Source organism: Trachurus japonicus, chromosome 1, assembly GCF_045865225.1.
Source record: "Trachurus japonicus isolate A0001 chromosome 1, Traja_1.0".
In the NCBI taxonomy this organism is placed as follows: domain Eukaryota; kingdom Metazoa; phylum Chordata; class Actinopteri; order Carangiformes; family Carangidae; genus Trachurus; species Trachurus japonicus.
Window position 1 is genome coordinate 24,797,263 of NC_140907.1, and position 20,872 is coordinate 24,818,134.

At 39.9% G+C, this 20,872-nt stretch overlaps 1 protein-coding gene across 2 annotated transcripts; it reads left to right on the forward strand.

The window, feature by feature from the left end:
* The first annotated feature begins 3,791 nt into the window (after positions 1-3,791).
* Positions 3,792-14,330, forward strand: ednraa (endothelin receptor type Aa). Of its 2 annotated transcripts, none has more exons than XM_085781918.1 (8): positions 3,792-4,053; positions 5,048-5,587; positions 8,959-9,086; positions 10,894-11,092; positions 12,537-12,689; positions 12,825-12,958; positions 13,130-13,238; positions 13,833-14,330. In XM_085781918.1, exons 2-8 carry the CDS (start codon positions 5,093-5,095, stop codon positions 13,968-13,970), a joined length of 1,356 nt encoding a protein of 451 aa, XP_085638044.1. In that variant the 5' UTR covers positions 3,792-4,053; positions 5,048-5,092; the 3' UTR covers positions 13,971-14,330. The 2 variants fall into 2 exon arrangements, with proteins under 2 accessions (XP_085638044.1, XP_085638034.1); XM_085781908.1 differs by lacking the exon at positions 3,792-4,053 and adding an exon at positions 4,792-4,813.
* Positions 14,331-20,872: the final 6,542 nt, after the last annotated feature.

Below are 20,872 nucleotides of genomic sequence, written 5' to 3' on the forward strand. Positions count from 1 at the left end.
TTTTTTGTATCAAACACAAAATGTATAGCAACATATTCCTTACTAATTATTTGTATCAGTGGATGAAAACACAATGGGACTCTACTATGAGTGCAGCAGATAAGAACTTTAATGTGCAGTGCAAAGTCTTGAGGTCCAAAATTTGATGCATGGTCAACTTAGTACAGCCAGTGATAGCTGCTGGATAAAAATGTGAAACTAATTAAAAAATAACTGTGGCTTGGCATGTGCTCTCCAACTGATATGAGCTGTAATTTACCGCAATGCACCACACACTGTTATCTCATACTCTAAACATACGCTATTTCCGATCAAGTTTGAGTTCACCACAGCTGAGACCCAAGGGAATAAGTGTCCAAACTCCTATGAGTAATGTTCGTGCAGCTTCAAAGAGAGACACAAAACTGCTATGCCCCACTTTTAAATGATTTGATATACTGGTGAGTAACATCCAGGTTCACCATTGGCCCCAAACTCTTCTGTCTTTATTTCAAAGGCACTATTACAGTTAAAATGTACAAATGTTCCTCATATGTCTTGTATTCATTGCGTCCTCCATTTATAAACACGCATAACTCCTAACAGAGTTCAGTCTGCTGCACTGATGCTGGTAAATCTGAGTCATCCTCTGGAAGTGGTTGGGAATAGTAAGGTGTTGTCTCACAGATGAGGCAGAAAACATCTGACAACCATACAAAAGAATAAGAAGAAGAGACTCATAATGGAAGCAACCCAAATTCACATTGTGTGCTAAGTAACATGCTGTTGATGTGCAATGGATCATTTCTGTGCTGTCAATCAAAAGTGTAAAAAAAAATGATGTATGCTTCAAAATCAGTTGTTATTCTCTTAAAACAGTGAATACAAACCAGATCTCTGATGAGATGAGAAAATATTGTGAAACTAATAATTGCAAATCATTTCAATATTTTATCTTTTATAAACACATGTTTCTGAGGAAAGCACATTTTCAACCACGATCAGCTCCACAGGCCCCAGATTATCCTCGTGAACTTGGACAATGATAACCTTTTATTCTGTCAGTTACAGTTAAGGCTACACCTCCGGATAGCTTGAGGCCACAGGGAGGAAAGTTACGGGAAACTTTGCAACAATGGCATGTTTCTCAAGCGCACAGGCTCTTTTCATCAGATATCACCATCAGCACGGCTTTGACGAAACTTCCCTCCTTCTAATTAAAGTAGTCTGTTAATATTATATTGATTAATTTCAGATGAAGTCAAGGGCTGGCACTAATCAGGCTATTATGAAAATTCCACCGTTGTGATTCGCGCTTATTTTTCCCCTCAACTTTTTTGTTTGTGTGAACCATATGTCCCGAATTAATGCAGCCAGGCGGTATACCGAGCCCTCTTCACTCTGTCACTGCTTGTCACAGTAGAATTGGCCTCAAACTTATTTTCTCCCTCCCTCCCGCTCTCTTCCTCCTCTTTCTCCCTATCTTTCCCTCTCTGTTCTTTCTGTTTTTTGCGCAAGTGTCCCAGTTAAGAAATTGCTTACATCCCACTCAGTCTGGGGCTGGATTGAAATTTCCCATAGGGTATGTACCAATATGCAGAGAGCACACTTCGACAGATGCCATCAGAGAACAAGCATATGAATTACCAGGCAGCCTGCCATCTTTGAGTTCAGACAGAATGGCATTAATACCTGATTACGATCCAAACAACAACACAACAACAACATGAAAGCCAAAGCAACTGGGAGCAGGTAAAGGTTTCATCATTTATATATTAATGGATTTACTAACAAAGGCTCTACTACCCCCTCAAAAGTTAAATGTCATAGAAGCTACCAACAATCAAGGGACTTTGGAAAAAAAAAAAAAAAAAAAACTAGGGGTAAGAAAATCAGATGCCGTCAGCAAATCACGTTCCAATAAATTAAATATTCGCCACTGCTGACCATAACTAATTCAGAAGCCATGATATATTCATGACTACAATTAAAGAAAACATGATCCCTTTAATTTTAAATGGCTGTAAATATTGGCATTACCCAATTAAGTCACATTTGACTGTAGGAAAAGTACCTGCAAATGAACCATAAACAGGGAAGGAATCATTAAAGTTTCATCCAGAGTTGAAAGAAAAAACAAGACATGGCATTGCATTGTGGACATAATGGACATAACTTTATATGCATTCAATTCATATTATATACACACTTAATATTTTTTATTTAATTGCTTGAAGCAGCCAACCACAACAAAAGTTGTTTTTACTGACTTGTGTAATTATTGTCATCATATTATTGTCTTCCCCTTTAACCCACATTTTTCTTTCTTTATCCATCACTTATTGTCTGTATGGTCAATAATAGATAAAAATAAAAAAATAAAAAATATTGCTGCATCTTCTATATGAATCTATATGCATCTTCTCTATACTTCCAATGAGTGATATGTGTTTTTAATTAAGTGTAAAATAAATAGTTTTCGTGGACAAAGAAATAGGTTGACTTTTTCTTTTTTTTAATTTTACCTCCTACAGCCTGCATTTCTAAATATGGTTCACGTCCAGAAATAGCAGAAACACATTAGTGTTTCACAAGTGTCAGTCGGGCATGTGTAACCTGTTAAAAATTGAACACTCATGGTGTGTAAGGTGTCAGTGAGAATCGTAATATCCAAACCTTTTCTAGTTCCACTTCGATTTGATTGGAGGGAGGAGGTCTTTTCAATCTGTTTAACTGTTTGTTCATATTCAGATGAGAACTGGCTGTTTTAACAAATATGTACTGAATTCTACCAGGCATAGCTGGAATAGCATATGAATTTTTTAATTGAGTGGTTTTCCTCTTTAAGCAGTTGCTGCGTCAGCTCTTTGGCAGTGAGAGAAGACGGACCGCGGTGACTTTGATAGCCCTCTTCCTGCTCTTAGCGCACATCATGATAAATGGTCCATTTTGGAATCCATAATGGACACTGATGTAGGAGCACTCTTCTCTCTTGACATTGAACTATCCACCTTTCTCGTTCAGGCATTTAGTCATCTCCCAGTGCACTCTCTGTTTGGCATGGGTTGTTTTTTGAAGTTTCTTTTTTTGGATGCGATATGCTGGACTTAAATATTTTGTAATTATGTTGTAATTGAAAGGTATGCTAATCTCAACTCAACCACATTTACCTCAGCCTATCATTTACCACACTGTGATTATCCATCTTTTATAGCTGATGTAAAGCTTCATTACAATGTTGTAACTGAAGTTCATGTGTACCTTGAGTACCAAAGTGTGATGCAGCCCGACCACCCACACAGCAACGAGCCTGTAAAAGTACTGAGCGGCTGATGGTTAGCTCCCACTTCCTGTCTCAGTTTCCCCCTCCCGAATGAAGGACACATGACAACACAACATGGACACTAACTACGTCTTGCCTTCCTCCTTCCAATCTAATCTCTGCTGCCTTTTCGTGTGAGGAAACAGTTGCATGTAGTGTATACAAGAGCTGATGTGAGTCAGAGAGCGGCTGAAGGAGGGGGTAGGAGGGCTTTAAAGAAAGGGGCAGATTGGAGGGGCGTCAGGCTCCCAGATGCCCCTGCCCCAGTGTGTGTGTGTGTGTGTGTGTGTGTGTGTGTGTGTGTGCCGCTGTGCCTTGGAGATGACTGTCAGCAGGCGGTGCCTCTGAGAGAGAGGAGAGAGGGGGGTGATGTTTCCAAAGGGGGCCCAGTCTGTTAGCAAAGGGAGGTGGAGATTTACTATCCCACCCAGTCAAAGTGTCTCACTGGTGCTCTGACACACACACACACACACATACACATACACACACACACTCATGCAGAGATACACACAACCACACACTCCCACAGAAGCACACACACTCAGACATACTGCAAACTCTCAACAGGAAACTCTGAACCATAATGCGAAGGCACCTCAGAGCAGACGGGTGCATTGCTCAAACCAAGTGGGATATGGTGCGGCTTTGATAGTGCGTTAATTACTCATGTGATGTGATACAGATGTCTGGGGGCTTCAGCCGAAAGTTTGCCTGACAGTTTCCAAGGGGGCCAGGCAGACATTTTAGAAGCGGTAGGTGAAAACCAAACGTATTTATTATTTATGGATAGATCAGTTTGCGTGCTGTCACAGATCCCAGCAGTGTCATGCTGATGCTAAACTGTGATGCTACTTGAAGGGCTGGCTGCTAAATAGTTCTTTGTGTACTTGGTGACAGCTGGGACTTTGAACAGGAAGAACTCTGGGCTATAAGAGTTGCCTGTACTGTGACATGATGAAAAGGGCTTCACCATCGATCTGACAGTTTGAAACTTTATCTGCTCTTTACCAGGAGTTTGGTGGAATGAGTTCCTCTGATTTTGTCCAGAAAGTTTGCTGCTGAGGTGGAGGTAGATATCTCATCATTTCACAGGAGAGAAACCAAAGGATTCATTAGAGAATCCAATTTAGTGTAAATGTTCTGGTCTTTGTATAGTCTTCATCTGATTTTTTTAATTTTTTTTTTTACTTAAACCTTTACTCTTGTATAGCACACTTTTTTGTCTTTGTTTTTTTTAACCACATGTTTAAACCTTTCAAAATTAGAAACAGAGGGAGAATGCAAAACTTAGGAAATCATACAACTGCAAACCCAGGCTCGTTGCCAGACCAGCACATTTAGAGATAAAGCCTTTCTGTTCAGCTGCAAACATTATTGACGCAAAGACATAACCAAGCGCTCCTTCTTCCAGAAAACGACTCAAAAAGAGATGCCCAATGTGCTCTGCCGATGCCTGTTCCTTATTCTGCCTGACTGTAACCAGTTGTGGCATCTCCCATCTGTGCCGCCTTGGTGAAACCTATTTCAAGTCTTGAAGAAGTTGTAAACTTCCTCACAGCATTTGAGAGGGACAGCGATGCTGTCAAACTTTCTTGTAACTGACTGATATAATATTCCACTTTTATTAGATCCAAGTGGAGACAAAATGAAGAGATTGTGGTTAAAGATGCATGATTTTTTTTTTCTGTTTGTGTTGTCTGGAAAAAAAATAACCACAGCTTCCTCTTGTGTTTTTTTTCTCACCAGTGATATATTGGTACAGTATTTCAATCAGGGAAATCAAAGCGACGAATGTTTTCCATAATGGGCACCACAGCTGTGCATATGTTGGTGCTAATGGCCTGTATGGCAGCCAGAGGAATGTGCCAGATAAACAGAGCCGAAGCGGAGCAGGACTCTCTCCCAGGCTTTCTCGTCCACTCCACCCTCCAGTCTACGGGATTCTACAGCACCATCAGTCCAAGCACAGGGCCCGGCATCCACCTGGGGGCCTCCGGGGCCGATGCGCAAGCAGTGAGATCTGGCTCTGGAAATGAAACTGTCATAAAGAGACCAGTGCCACCTCCAATGTGCGTGCAAGACACTTCTATCAAGGACTATTTTAAGTACATCAACACAACAATTTCCATCATAGTGTTTGCGGTTGGCCTGGTCGGCAATGCCACCCTGCTGAGGATTATATACAGGAATAAGTGCATGAGGAACGGGCCCAATGCACTGATCGCCAGCCTGGCACTGGGTGACCTCATCTACATTTTCATCGATATACCCATCACTATGTACAAGGTACAGTTTTCACTCAGTTGGTGCATGTTTAACTTGAAGTCTTAACTTTGATTTCTGGTCAACTGGTTTTTGTGAATATTACAGATAGGAAGAGTGGGGAGGGCGCAGGAAAAGGGGGGCTGAAGGGGGATGGACGTGTAATTAAATGGGAAAATGTGCAATTAGTCAGATGCAGTTATCTTCCTCTTGTGGGCAGATTAGTGATGAGAGGAGCAGGGATATGGCTTCCTTAAATAAACAGAGGGATCAGGCTGAAGTCATATATGCCAGTGGCCTCGTGCTGACCTCAGATATCACTCACTGGCTCCTTATCTCAAGGCTTTATTCTCAAAATTAAGAAAAAACACATGTGCTAGTCAAGTGATAAATCACATGAGGAGTTTTTGACTGAGTTCTTCATTAATTTTTCAACCAAATGAACAGGAATGTACATATACAGCACATAAAGGAGTAGTTTGAATTGTATTAACACCCTGCAGTGCTTGTCTGATGCATATAGGTGAACTTAGACCTATAAATCAATCTGCTTGATAGCTGGTTTCAAGTTTGCAGTCTTTTTGCAGGTTTCTTCTGTTGATTTTTGCACTTTGGACCATGCCTTCAAAATATGATGATGTTGTTGTGGTTATCCCAACTATAAGAAAATGTATTTAAGATTTATTATGATGCCTCACAAAGGGGGCACCATTTATGTTGTGCTCTAGCACAACTTATAGGTAAAGGTGTTAAGAATTAAGAGAAAGGTAATTATGTCTCGCACGGGGAAACCATTTAATGTTGTGCTCTAGCACAACTTATGGGATAAGTTATTAAGATTTATTTAGATGCCTCACAACGGAAGCACCATTTATGTTGGGGTTATACCAACTATAAGTAAAGTTATTATTATGGGTTATTGGCTATCAAATTAGTAAAATATCAATACCAAAATATTAATAATTACTATAAAAATTATTAATGGGATTTAATTTCATTAAATCCACCTCGGGGCACCAGACAGCCAACGTACCAAAGTCAGTCTCATAAGGGTGTGCTAACTATTAATATAGAACCTTGTTTAATGATTAAGTTAATAATTATTAACAAAATAACATTATCAATAGCTGCAAAGTTGAAGGATTTAGAAGTTCTACTGCGTAGAGGTTGGCATACTCACTATTGTACAACATTAACAGACAAGTAAAGTTTCAAGGAAGTTTATTGGACACATCTAGAAAATGGAATAACAAAACATGAAACTAAGACAAGCTACATACACTATGTACACGTGTGTGTGTGTGTGTGTGTTGGTGAGAGTGTATGGCTATGTGTCAGTGAGGTGTGAAGTGTGACCTCAGACAATGGAAAAGATGGAGGATGGTTGCCTTGTCCTGAGACAAAGGGGGTTACAACCAAATGGCCTCCAAGATGGCCTCTAAGACCAACCACATGTGATGTGGGGGAGGTGAACAAAGGTGTGTCCTTTGTTCAACGCTCAAGTTGCATTTTAAACATAGGTTAACTAAATATGAGGCTATAGCTGACAACAACAAAGCAACAACAACAAAGCTCAAGTATTTAAACTGATTTCAATCAATACATACATTGGCATGGTTGGAGTACTCTATGCTTAGTCAAGGTGCAAGGTAATTCTAACTAGGCCCAGTTACGTTACCGAGGGGTTACCAAGTCACGTGAGGGTGAGAAGTTCCCGGTGCTGGTGGGGATTCCTGCGGTTGCAGGTTTTGCTGGTCCTGTTGTGGAAGTTAAGTCCAGTGATTGTGTCTTTGTCCAGTGAACTACAGCCGTCCTGGCTGAGTAGTTTGAGTTCCGTTGAGGAGAGTCCTTCTCCTTGCAGAGTTGGTTGGTTGTTCTGCTTGGCGTTGTGGCTCCGTTGACTCAACTAGCAGAGCTTGCGTCGTGCTAGCTGGTTCCTTTTCTTTAATCCGTTGGTAGGCACTCGCGGCGCTACCAGTGGAGGTGTCTGCCTTGGGCAGGCAGGCCTCATGGAGATTGGAGAGCTGTAGCAGTAGCTCCAGGTGAGGAGCTGAGAGGAGCGGCAGCTCCTTCTGAAGAGCGGGCAAGAGAAGAGACGAAGAGAGAGAGAAGAGAAGGGCACTTCTCCTTTTATATGGCCTGTGACCTCACAGGTCCTGGGGCCATACCTGACCAATGGGGGGTCAGTAGTGGAGGTTTCACACCTAGGTGTGAAGAGGTGAAGGACGCTGGGAGGCTGAGTTCAGAGGGTTTCCTTTGTTTGGGAGACAAAGGAGGCCATGTGGTCAGGTCCTCCAATTTGAATGGGCTGAGTCCCAACAATGTGTATAATGATGATGCATTATCCATAGTATTCCTGCCCTGGGTTGATTTAAATCAGTTTATATAGTGTCCTGCTTTGTATACTAATCAGCTAAATGACGTGATCAGTCAACCTGATCTTTTTGTGGGACGCCTTCACAATAGAAAAAAAAAAAAAAAAAGAGGAAGCCACCTGGTTAAAATTAACTTGGGACTTTGAGGCCACAGTGCCTTTGTAGTCTGAGCAACACATGTGCAAAAGAGGAAACAAAAACCTTACTGGCGGAACAGTTTATGCACAAACAAGGAAAGAGCCACGTCTACAATGTGGAAACCATACTGAAGCCCCCCGTTCACTTCCTCAGGGCTACCACAGTGTTTCCAAAAATAATCAGCTACTTATGCTTTAAAAACAATGACGTGGGCTCCTCTTCTGAGATCCTGGGAAACTTAAACTTGCACAAGTAAACATAAGGGGGCCAGGAAGCACCTTGAAGTTCTTCCTTTAGCTTCTGCGTAGAGAACTGCAGTTCGATGCAGGTTGAGTCCGTCGATGGAAGATTGCCAGGACAACTCTGATGGCAAAACAAAGAGCTCCACTCACATGGCCTTGACACTTTACACCAAAGGAAGTAATATCAAAAGAGGTTGTGGAAGTGACCCTTAGATACCGGACACTTACTATCAAAGATTAGTCGCAGGTTGGCTGGAAACGTGGAAGTTCAGCAAAAGCTGTTCACAGTTTTACAGGCTGATGAACTCAGTTTGGTCCGTGTCAGGCTGAACTCTGGTGACATTAAGATGACGCTGATAGATCTTTGATGTGCCTTGTTCTGCAGTAACATTGCCTTGCATAGTTCGTAATGGTGGTAGACACAAGTTCAGTATCAAAAGTGAGACTATTAGTCAGCTCCCTAGGGACATGTTAGAAGACTTATTACCTCATTCAAATTATACATCTTACTGATGCATCAACAAACCCAAACAGTGGTGTAGTAATGAAAATATATAGGGTCATTGTTGAATGATAGATGTTGTCCTGTAATATCATTGAGATGTGTTGATGTTAACATCATGTTTTTGTTTTCCACCAGCTCCTGATGTCCCGCTGGCCTTTTGATGACAGTGTTGTTGGCTTGATTCTGTGCAAGCTGGTTCCCTTCCTGCAAAAAGCCTCTGTGGGCATCACTGTTCTCAACCTGTGCGCCCTCAGCGTTGACAGGTCAGTGCTCCACACACATGCTGGATTAATGCCGCATCATCAGCTTTAACAAAGGAAGCTGGGGTTTGCCAGATTCAGAAAAATGAACAAACAATATCCGTCTGGGTTTTTGCACACATGTTTGTGGTGTGCTGTTTTAATTATATCTTTATTTTTGAAATAGGTTCTAGGGAATTCATTCCTTCTCCATAATTTCCTGGACTTTGAAACGGTTTCCCAAAGGCTGCATGTTTGTGCAGGAGAATTTTTGTCATTTTGGAAACCACAGCAGACACGATCACAGAAAAACAGGCTGTCAAATCATTGGAAAGAAAATTAAACAAATGTGATTTGGCCCTTTGCTTTGTCAGTTCTCCCAATTTTTTTACTCAGCACAGGAGAGGCATTTCTCCAGATCATACATGTTTTCTAATTTTGGTCATGAACCATTTAGACTTTATTCAAGTCGCTGTGGCTCAGGAGATTGATGGGGTCATCCACTAAGGTCAGCGATTCAGCTCCTCCAGTTCACATGTTGAAGTTTCCGTGGGCGAGATGCTGAAACCAAATTGCCTGATGTACAATCAGAATATCAATATGTGTGAATGGTAGGGTAGTGCTATAGAAACATACACTGTGTGAATGTGACTAATGTAAAGCACTTTGGGTGGTCGTTAGAACTAGAAAAGTGCAATATAAATGCAATCCATTCCAGTGTTAAGACAGGAAGAGTGAAACTCCTAATGCCTTTACCAATCGTTTATGTTCACTTTAAAGTTACTTATCTTGTTTTCCCGTATATTTTCTTTTACCTAAGTGTTCAAATATTGTCATTTTAAAGATGTTTGTAATTTCTTCAATGCTTTAACACATAATGTTAATTCTGAAAGCTCCATGTAGATTGCAAGTTGTTTCGTTAATAGAACCTTAATGGAAATCCCCAAATGAATAAATGATGATCGTGAGGGGCTGAAACTCGGTGCCATCTCACTCCATGCCCTAGACACAACTTGTAAGATAAACCTCTTCCCTGTATGCAGTGAACATGCTTCAAGGCTCAGGGCAAACATATTTACTGACCTCTTTTATGAGAAAAAAAGATAGGCTGCAGTGCTGTACAGCTGTGTTCAAGAGCAAATGCTCTCCATTTGTTTCCAGGAAATGTGTAGCATATCTTTGTCTGTGCCTATCATACTTGAGTCTCTTTTGTATCTTTTCAATGTTGGAGGAAGAGAAAAAGGTGGATACATTACCACTTAGTAAAATATAAATGCCGCCATGTTGTTCAACAGAGAAATTCAAATGTGTCATGAAAAATATATTGTTTTTGCCATAAAATCTTGATGCAGGATTTTACTAAAACATTTCGACAAGTGGTTTCCATTAATGAAACAAACAAGCAAACAAGTATTCAGTGCGTGGGAAACACGAGCCAACAGACAGACCTCTCTGCCAACATGGGCCAGTCTGTTTGGAGGCTTCACAAAAATATAAATATTAGATATTTAAAATAAACAATTGATCATCTCTCTTCATTAATTCTTAACATTCTGATATTCTTTGCTGACTGAGCAGTTTGTTGTGTTTGGTGTGCTGCCATGCATACACAAAGTGTTGTTAGCTTTGTCAGTCAAGAGAGGCAAAGAAAATGACGACTTTACCTTTTTTCTATTGCATGCTGGAAAAATAGCTGAACTCCTGGAGAACTTTCAATTAATAAACAGACATTTATTTAAGCATGTCACATCCATACCGGTTCATCTGATCAATTTAATATGTTTAAGGTTTAAGGCAGTGGATGTTCATCTTGTATCCTCCTGTGACACAGGTACAGGGCTGTGGCCTCCTGGAGCAGGGTTCAGGGAGTGGGCATTCCTCTCTTCACAGTCATTGAGATAGTGTCTGTTTGGGTGCTGTCACTCATCCTGGCAATACCGGAGGCCATCGGCTTCGATATGGTCACCTTCAACTACAGGAACACAACCATCCGCACGTGCATGCTAAACCCCAAATCTGACTTCATGATGGTAAGCTGTCATCCTTTTCTTATCTTTTTTTTTGGATAAGAGAAGTGCTTTCTCTTTTTGTTCCATTGTTTTACTCATGTTCAAACCAGGATGTGCTGTGTGGTACACTGTGTTGTTGAGATACTGAACATGTGTTGAATCATGTAAAGAGACAAAACATTACTGTGGTAATGCGATAGCAGGTGCACCTGGCCTAGTGAGGGGTACTTAAAGTGAAAGTGCAAGTTCAGCTTCATGTTTCCATCATCTTAAAAGCATGTACAGTTTGTTCAGACTTGGGGAGTGTTTTTAATGGCCAGCTGGCACACTCATGTGCTATTTTGGGTTATAAATAGTATTTTTACTGCTTTGATATGACAGTTAAAATCAATCACCTGCCATATTTCATGTTTGCGCCATATTTAATTAAAAACATGAGATAACTCAAGTGATGCTCGAGGACGACTCCACCCAAATTTACCATTTAAGCCAGGAGATAAAACAATCATACAACAAAAGATTTTAGTGGTGTAAAAAAAAAGACAAACTTTGTCTACTTAACTCTCACTATAGTGACCATGGCCTTTTTAACATCCTTGGAGCACATAATTGATAGCAGGCCAAGTGCAATTACTGAGGCTTGAAATCTGAGGTCTCAAGCTGAGCCACATGTGTGTATCTATTCCATATGCACAAAACAGGAGTACTCTGTCTTACGTGTCAGCAAAAACAACGCTTACGTCTTGGAAATGCCCCCCTCTTATCACCACTATTTAGCTGCAGTGAAACGTTTCCATTACCTAATGTTCTCACCGAATTTTGTTGTTTGGCACACAAGGACAAAGTTTGGGTGAATGTCCAAATCTATTGTTTTCGTGTGTGTGTGTGTGTGTGTGTGTGTGTGTTTTGCTATTTGTGTAAGATGTGTTATTAAGTTCAAGCAGGTTGCGTGATTCTGAAATTGTGGAGTTTTCAAGAGCGTGCTTGTCATATTTTTCAAAACCACAGAAAGCCAGATGGTCTCATTATACACACGGCAATTAAAACCAGTTTGTTTTCAGACTCACAACAGGATACATGTGACGCACTCACATGCCATCAGCACTGGAGTACAGGGATAGGCTGGTAGTGGTTTAGGTCTGGGTCAGGTTAAATTCCAAAAGTGTAGATTTAAAGATTATTTCTGTTTATTTCAGATCATTTCAGCTTCATTCCACATTATCACGTTATCTTACATTTACAAATGAAGGTGTAAGAGGAGCCACTGGTGGGAAACTGGCAATTAGACAGCAAAAAGTTGTTTTAGGTCAGAGGAAGTCTTAAACTCTGTAGCAGGACCAGGCCTTGGTCATATAAGTGGATATGGCATCTCAGAGGGTTTGTGTGTGCAGGTGGAAAAATGTGGGGTCACACATTAGTTCAGCTTAAATCTAACTTACTCAATCACCCATGCATGTCTCTGTAGTTCTACAAGGACGCAAAGGACTGGTGGCTGTTTGGCTTCTACTTTTGTGTACCGCTGGCCTGCACTTGTATTTTCTACACTCTGATGACCACCGAGATGCTCAACCACAGGAACGGCAGCCTCCGGATAGCTCTCAGCGAGCACCTCAAACAGGTTGGACAACACATCTAACTCCTGCTTCTGTGTGCAATGTGTAAAATGAAAACACGAATCAATAGTGTTTACTCAATAATCTGCCATCACACTAACTTCATTATCTCTGTGCTTATCCTGCGTTTCCCTCCGCAGAGGAGGGAGGTGGCCAAAGCCGTCTTCTGCCTCGTCCTCATCTTTGCCCTCTGCTGGTTCCCACTGCACCTCAGCAGGATCCTTAAGAAGATGGTTTACCGGCAGAATGACAAGTTGCGCTGTGAGCTGCTCAAGTGAGTTGGTTGAACAAACCTCTGAGTATGCAAATGTAAAAAAGACATGACATTGCTGTCCTGATGATTTTGATGAATGATTTATCAGTTGAGGATCTCACCTGTTTGAAAAAAATAAAGATAATCCAGACATGACTGATGATAATAGTTTACTTTTGTTTTACCTTCCAGTTTCCTCTTGGTCCTGGATTACCTGGGTATCAACCTTGCCACAATCAACTCCTGCATAAACCCCATTATCCTCTATTTTGTCAGCAAAAAGTTCAAAAACTGCTTCAAGGTATAGTATTTCCCTATAGAACAGCCTCCTCTTTCAGTCTGGCCATTAAAACAAACAGTGAACTCAGGCCTTTGTCCATGACTCAGAGTCTGTGATGACGTTCAATGAGCAACATGTAAAAGCAGCCCACTGATTTATGTATTCACTTTGTTGGCAGAGGTCACAACTGCAAATATCTGTCAAAGGGACCTAGGCTGGAGATAAACCATGTCTCAAGTTTGCACGTTTAAGGATCTGTGGGAGGAGGTTAGGGGGGATAGCTGCACGCACGGAAAAAATCTATTTGTATATTGCTGTGCTGACATGTTGGGAAATACACAGACACACACTGTCTTGAAGGAAAGTGGATGAAAACACTGATACAATTCTTATCTGTCTGTTAATATGTCAGTTTTAGAGGTGTTGGGAGGTGGATTTACATCTTTCTGATCTCAGCCTTTGATCCAGCTTCATATTCAGTAGACAGATTATATGAGTTGTGTCCTTTCTCTTATCTAGCTCCTTACCAGAAAGTTTAACATGTGTGTTTCCCAAAATGTTGAACGCCTCCTTTGAAATTTTCTCTCTTCCCCCCCCCCTCTCTTTCTCTTCCAGTCATGTTTGTGCTGCTGGTGCTATTCTGACAACCAACTGAGCAGCATTGGAAACATGAATGGTACCAGTATCCAATGCAAAAGCCCAGAGGCCAACAACCCGTACGCTGACCGCAGCATGAGGAAAGACAGCAACTGATCACACGTCGGAGGACAGTTATCAGGTTTTTCACTATCCACACCAAGCTTTTCGAATGCAACCAATACACACCCTTACGTATAACGCACTAAATCAAAAGGTATTTGTTGAGACACTTAAATGCACATCCTCTGGATCACTGAAACATGTGAGCCTGGCATGGATACATTAGGAACTGGAGCTGAAAGGAACAAACAATGGATTTGATGGACAGTGCTCTGAAGTTGCGTGGGCCTCTCAGCGGGCTACACTTCCTCGGACAAGCTCCTTGTATTCCCACACCCACGGACAGTGACGCTGCAACGTGAGAGGGGAAAGGGGAGAGCAGGATGCGCAGGAGAAAAAGTCTTTAAAAAAACAGGATGGAGCTGAGCTATAACTTTAAGTTTTTAATTATTACATGATTTTTGGATGGACGGAGCCAGAAAACACAGGAAATTGTTGTTCATTTCCCATCTGAACTCAATCAGTCATCATTGTTTATTTTATCCAGGATCAGCCCACAATGCTAACCACCTGTTTATTACTATAACCATAAGGAAGTACTTGTTCTACAGTATGTCGAACCATGATCTTTTAACAAACAGTTTTTGTGCCCAAACGTAACCAAACAACAACTGATCCATAAGCTTAACTGCTGGTTTATTATAGTGAGTGTGAGGGCAAAGAGACACTCACATGGCTCCTATCAGACGGACAACAGACCTGTATGGCTGTTCAGGTTGGACGACTTGTCTGATGTCAGAATAGGCCAAGAAACACAGGCATAACATCAAGTACAGGACTGTGGGTTTTAGAGCCGATAAGGTACAATTCTGTATTTTTATAGCACATGTCAAGCAAATGATTATTATGAAGTAATGTATTATGACAGGTCTGATGTCACCATATACCAAAAATGGACAGGAATTATTATTTTTCCTACTACACTGTGAATTTTATTTTACGTAATCATCAGTAGTTATGCATGTATAACCCATGGAATATACGTATATGTACAGTGTCCACTTTTATAAAGTGTTATATTACAGTATTAATAAGTATGTTACTCAGACTATATTAGGCCTACCTATGTAGCCTACGAACAGAGGCAGTTTTTTAATGGCGGCAGTTAAAACTAAAAATGTTAAAGGTATAGTTTGATATTTTCAGAAATGTGTTAATTTGCTTTCTCTCCAAAACTCAAAAGATGCCACTCTCATTTTTGTGTATATCGAGTTATTGCCAGCAGCCACTTAGCTTAGCTTGGCTTAATTTAGTTTAGCATTACAGAACAGAGGGAACCTGCTCATGGTGCACAGTCCAGAGAAAACAATATCTGCTTCATAATTAACATATTGTATCTTGAGCTTTGAAATTCATTGATTGCATTAAAGTTACTAATCTTGGTCATGCCTTATTAACCTGCTGTAAAGTTTTGCAGGTCAGTTTGTTTGCTGTCTGACTTCAGTAGATGAGGATTAGTTTAGTCTGGACATGTTAGCTTGAACACCAGACTTATATGGACAGGAAATGCCACTACCAAGAGTTGTTGGCTTGTTAACTAACACGCAAGCCCATTGAAGCAGAGGAGAGAGCACTTGACCATAGGTGATAGGAAGTCTATGGATATTCTCATTCATCCAGGTCATCGTTCTTTTCTGGACAAATTGAATTGTAGGCAACTGGACTTGTATTTGTCTGGGAAGACATTTCGCTACACTAGTCCGCACTAGTTGGACGACTAGTGCGGACTAGTGAGACTTGTTGCGTATACGAACTGATGAGGCCCCTTGGATAAGAAGCGAAACGTCTTCCCAGATAAACACAAGTCCAGTTGCCTACGATTTAATTTGCCCAGAAAAGGTGATAGGAAATAAATACCCACAAAATAGGCGGTCTGCTTGTTATACGAAAATCTCACTTCTATTTACAAATAGCCTACAATAATACGAAACATGAGGCTGGAAAGGCACTTGACAAAGCTAACTAGGATGATCCCATCAAAGTATATCTTACACATATTAATCAGTTAAGTTACAGAAATTAAGTTTTAGAGTATGTAGCAAGTAATTAATCTAACGAGGTAATTTACCTATAGGCTATTGGATACTAGCTATATTGGACTATGGCCTAATTCTTTGCTGGGTGAGCTAAAGCTAAGCTAACCAGCTCCTGACTGTACTTTTATAGCCTATTTAATAACTTCTAGAAATGAGAGTGATGTCTGTTTTGGCAAGAAGGTAACTACAGGTGTTTCTTCAAATTATTTCTTGAATTAGCCTATTTTTATGTGGAAATCATTAAGCCACACAGCTATAGCCTACTGCCTTATAATGTTTGATATGTGAATACATGTAAACCTGTGTGTGTTTGTGTGTGTGTTAGCACATGTGTGTTTTAGCGTTGGTGTGGGTGTGTGTGATGTGTTTATTATTACTTGCACTTCTTTAGTTGGGGTGTTTTTGCACACTTGTGTACAGAAGACCAAGTGATATTCTGTACATAATTATTTTGCCACTATTCATCATCAGACATATACTGTACAATCTGTAGAAAATTGAATTCATATGTGTTTGTTGTCATTGATTTAACATGTTAACCTCATGTTAGAGCTGCTGCTTATACCAATAAATCCATTTCCATCTCCAGTGTAAGGAACAAAGAGGTTTATTTCACCATCAGACCAATGTTCGTTTCTCCGGAGAGTCGAGGGCCCTTCTCTGTTTTTCATTTGTGTCTGTGAGAAAGGCATCTGGGAGTGATTTGAAGCTCTCTGTGACCTGCTTGGCAACTGAGCCCTTAGGGTTGCTAATGTCAGCGGAGAGGATGTGAACGGCTCGGACGGTGGGAATTTGATACATCTAAGTCACTTCTCATCTGTGTTCCCAAAAGAGGACGGAGGAAAGAAGAGTTTGACCGTTACTTATCTGTGTTTTAGACATTTTGCTTATACTACATAACAAGTTACTGGAAACTGAATCGCATCCATCTCAAAATGAGACAATTGGTTGGTCTCTGTAATCCCTGCATATACATAGCTGAAAAACACCCAAGACCAACAGTACAAAGCAGTCATGGCTTTATCAGACTTCAGCCTGTTATTCGTTTCAGCTGGTTGGTGATAAATCTCAGCCAGGTCATAAACCTCATGAAACTGTTCCATATTCTTTACATGAAATCATATCACGATCAGTCTCCAGCACCACTGAAGAAACTCTGAACTGCGCAAAACACTTGTTGCTAAGATGTAACAACTCACTGTTTAATAGCTGAGAATGAATATGTAACAACAACAAATAATAATATTAAGATGACGTATATGGGAACACATCAATGTGTTTCCCGTGAAGTAAGATGGAGAAATGAGAGTGAAATGGTGGTTTTATTTCAGTGGAATTTGGTGGGAACCTTTTTCCTTGCCAGCAGTAAATTGAATAAAGCTCAGAAACAAAATGTATTTAATAAGAGAGGATCTCATAGGTCCAAAGTGCTTCTCTATGTGGAGATTTTCAGATATGGCTATTCATACACTAAATATATTGAAGACCACAAGTGTCTGCAAGGGCGCAAGGTAAGATCTTGTTGTCATCAGGTTGAGAAATAAAGAATAGGATTGAAGTGAACTTACAAGCAAATTTTTTCCTCGTGTTCTTTCTTTTTAAACTTTACCATCCTATTCTTTATTTCATTTTTAGTGTCCTTGAGTGTTTTATATTCTTTGTACAGTAGTAGTCTCTTTCATCACAGATCATATATGCATTAGATTTGGAATATATTTTACAACATTCATGCTGCTTCTATGCCACAAAACCGAAGAATAACTTGTAATCACTAATCACAAATTCAGTTTTAACCACTTTGAATACTCTAATAAATACAGTGTAGTCCCAAAATAATGTTTTTAATTAAATTAAATTTCTTTCTTCTGGACCAGATTTTAATTCATAGGAGAGGAGTTTGTTTTATAATTGATTTCAATGTAAAAATCTAATATCAAAAACAAACTCTTTCATTTCTCATAGTGGAAACATTAGTTCAGGAAACAGCAACGGTTTCTTAAACAGTTTTAATCCATAATCCACAATGGATGACTGAGGCTGCCAACTACCCTGAGGCCCACAGCAGATAAGGAAGGCCTGTTCTTGAGAATGTGTATTAAAGATGATCCATATGAATGTATGACTTAATATAGTTAAACTTTCATCATTTCAGTTTTATGCTTACATTATAACCTGGCTCTAAGATTGCCAAAAGTGAGAAAAACACACCATTGGTGCTTAATAATAAAGTCTAATATAATAAAAATCTGTCTATTACATTTATATATCACATTTATGTTTTTATTCAAGTATTATGAGTATTTTATTTAAACTACATCACCTAATGGTGGCAGTACGTGTTAGAAATACTTAAATGTTTTTGTAAATATGCTTCTTAGCGTTTTTCATTCTGCAAGATAACAAGCTATACTCTCACTCTGTGTCTGTGCAGTATTTACATCAAATCAATCAGAATGAATCCAAACAAATAGGTTGTAATGCCAGTAAAGTGACAGAAATAGTGTAATGGTTGTTGGTGATCCATATGAATGTATGACTTAATATAGTTAAACTTTCATCATTTCAGTTTTATGCTTACATTATAACCTGGCTCTAAGATTGCCAAAAGTGAGAAAAACACACCATTGGTGCTTAATAATAAAGTCTAATATAATAAAAATCTGTCTATTACATTTATATATCACATTTATGTTTTTATTCAAGTATTGTGAGTATTTTATTTAAACTACATCACCTAATGGTGGCAATACGTGTTAGAAATACTTAAATGTTTTTGTAAATATGCTTCTTAGCGTTTTTCATTCTGCAAGATAACAAGCTATACTCTCACTCTGTGTCTGTGCAGTATTTACATCAAATCAATCAGAATGAATCCAAACAAATAGGTTGTAATGCCAGTAAAGTGACAGAAATAGTGTAATGGTTGTTGGTCTACGTTATAAAAGCTAAAGCCACAGAAACCAAAAAGTTAAGTGTGTGCGTGGGAGGAGGAGATCTCAGTGGAATATTTTGGCCTTAACGGTACACATCAGGCCTTCAAGTCAAGATGCTGCAAACAGGAAAAACAGGGCAGCAAACAACACAAACAAACAGAGGGGCTGTCACAATATACTGCATATTATTATATCAATAATTAGTTTAATCAAATTAACAAACAGCCTTTCTGGTCCTAGAGAAAGGAGGGTTACTGGGGCCGGGCAACCCTTTAATTTTCTTTGCCCTGAAGGTTCCTTGCAGAGAAGCAGCACTAGCATCACCTAGTGTAACTTTTATAGTACTTTCGTCATTACCTGCACTGAATAAATCTGATTTTATTTGGTAGTTTTGCTGTTGTCAACAAAAGAAGGTCATTCATTTTTCTGTACTTTTTGACCCTCATCAGTCTGTACATGCAGGCCACAGTCAGGAATACAACTACGTTTTGTCATCACAGTGGCGGAACTTGTCAATAAGTGCAACAGTGATGTGTGGGAGGGAACTCATCTTTGTCGTGCTTTGAATAAACAAGTACTTGACATTTCAATGGTTGTGGTTTTTTGGTCTCTACATGAGATTTGTTCATAATAAAAAATGTAGAATACTACCAGATTTACCCCTCACAAGATGCTCAGTGTGGCATAAAGCAAAGCAAACTCTTGTTTTCATCTAACTCTTTTTCTCGCTGTATGACTTTGAGGAGCTTCTTCAACTCCATCCTACAACACTTATGTTGTTGTTCAGGAACAGATGAACTGAAGTGAACACCCTCAGTGAGCCTGAACATTTCCTGACACAAAGGCCTATGGCAGACGTATTAAGATAAATAAGTAATTGCTGAACAATCGTGGGCTTGTGTATTCCTCAGACAAAGGAGGTGCACTCTGGTTGATACATTATCTCTCAGGAATCAGACAGTATGTCTCCTCTTTTGTTGTGCATTGATTATTATTATCCCTCAGACCTATCCATTCTGCTTATCCTCATCTATGTGTGTCTCCTGTGAGGCGCATAATATTCAAGCTGCTTCACCCTACAGTTATGGCTATGATTCACTGAGACGTGATGGACGCCACATCCTGTATTCTGAAATATGTTTTGGGTCTGATCAAACACAGCATATGTTTATCTACCCTGCCTTTACACGGCTGTACCCTGTACGTCACTTTGCATGGCAATCCCTCCAAGCTATCTACCATGGCATTCGCTTGCACGACTTGTGGCAAAGACTATTTCTAATTCATAAAAGCCAAAAGGATCAATTCAAAATTCATGAACAATCTGTCCTGCAACAACCAGTGATTTCTGTGACTGTGGGGCAGTGGAGACATGGTGCAACAGTAAGGAGAGTACTGCCTCCCCTCATTTTAGGAGACACACAGGCACAGACATACACACATGCATGCACACACATTCAGAAAAGGCACTGGTTCTTATTTTTTAATCATGTTGTATAACACATACACATAAGACATTGCAAAAACCTGGGAAAACTGTGCAAAAAAATTATACATAGGCTATACGTGTGTGTGTGTGTGTGTGTGCGTGTGTGTGTGTGTGTGTGTGTGTGTGTAAATGGAAAACATGTGGCTATTTCCCTTCATCATGAAAATAGAAATGAAAATTGCAATGATATTCTCGATATTTGGATAGGATACATGTTGATAGATAGATAGATAGATAGATAGATAGATAGATAGATAGATAGATGTTCCACCTCAGTGTGTCAGCATACATAATGCCATCATTGAGTGCAGCCATCATTAATCTCATAAAGTGTGCTTCTGTCGATATGAAATCCCACCTGCCTAAACAAAAGGCTACAAGTTCTCGATAGCCTTCATACTGCTTCATAGTGTAGGTAGAAAATATCAGAGTCCTGTT

Bases quoted from the DNA above. Each gene is read 5' to 3' on its own strand.
- ednraa (XM_085781918.1), top strand. From the start codon at position 5,093: ATGTTTTCCATAATGGGCACCACAGCTGTGCATATGTTGGTGCTAATG. The intron at 11,093-12,536 runs GTAAGCTGTCAT...ATGTCTCTGTAG, and splicing joins CCAAATCTGACTTCATGATG to TTCTACAAGGACGCAAAGGA. The intron at 13,239-13,832 runs GTATAGTATTTC...TTTCTCTTCCAG, and splicing joins AGTTCAAAAACTGCTTCAAG to TCATGTTTGTGCTGCTGGTG.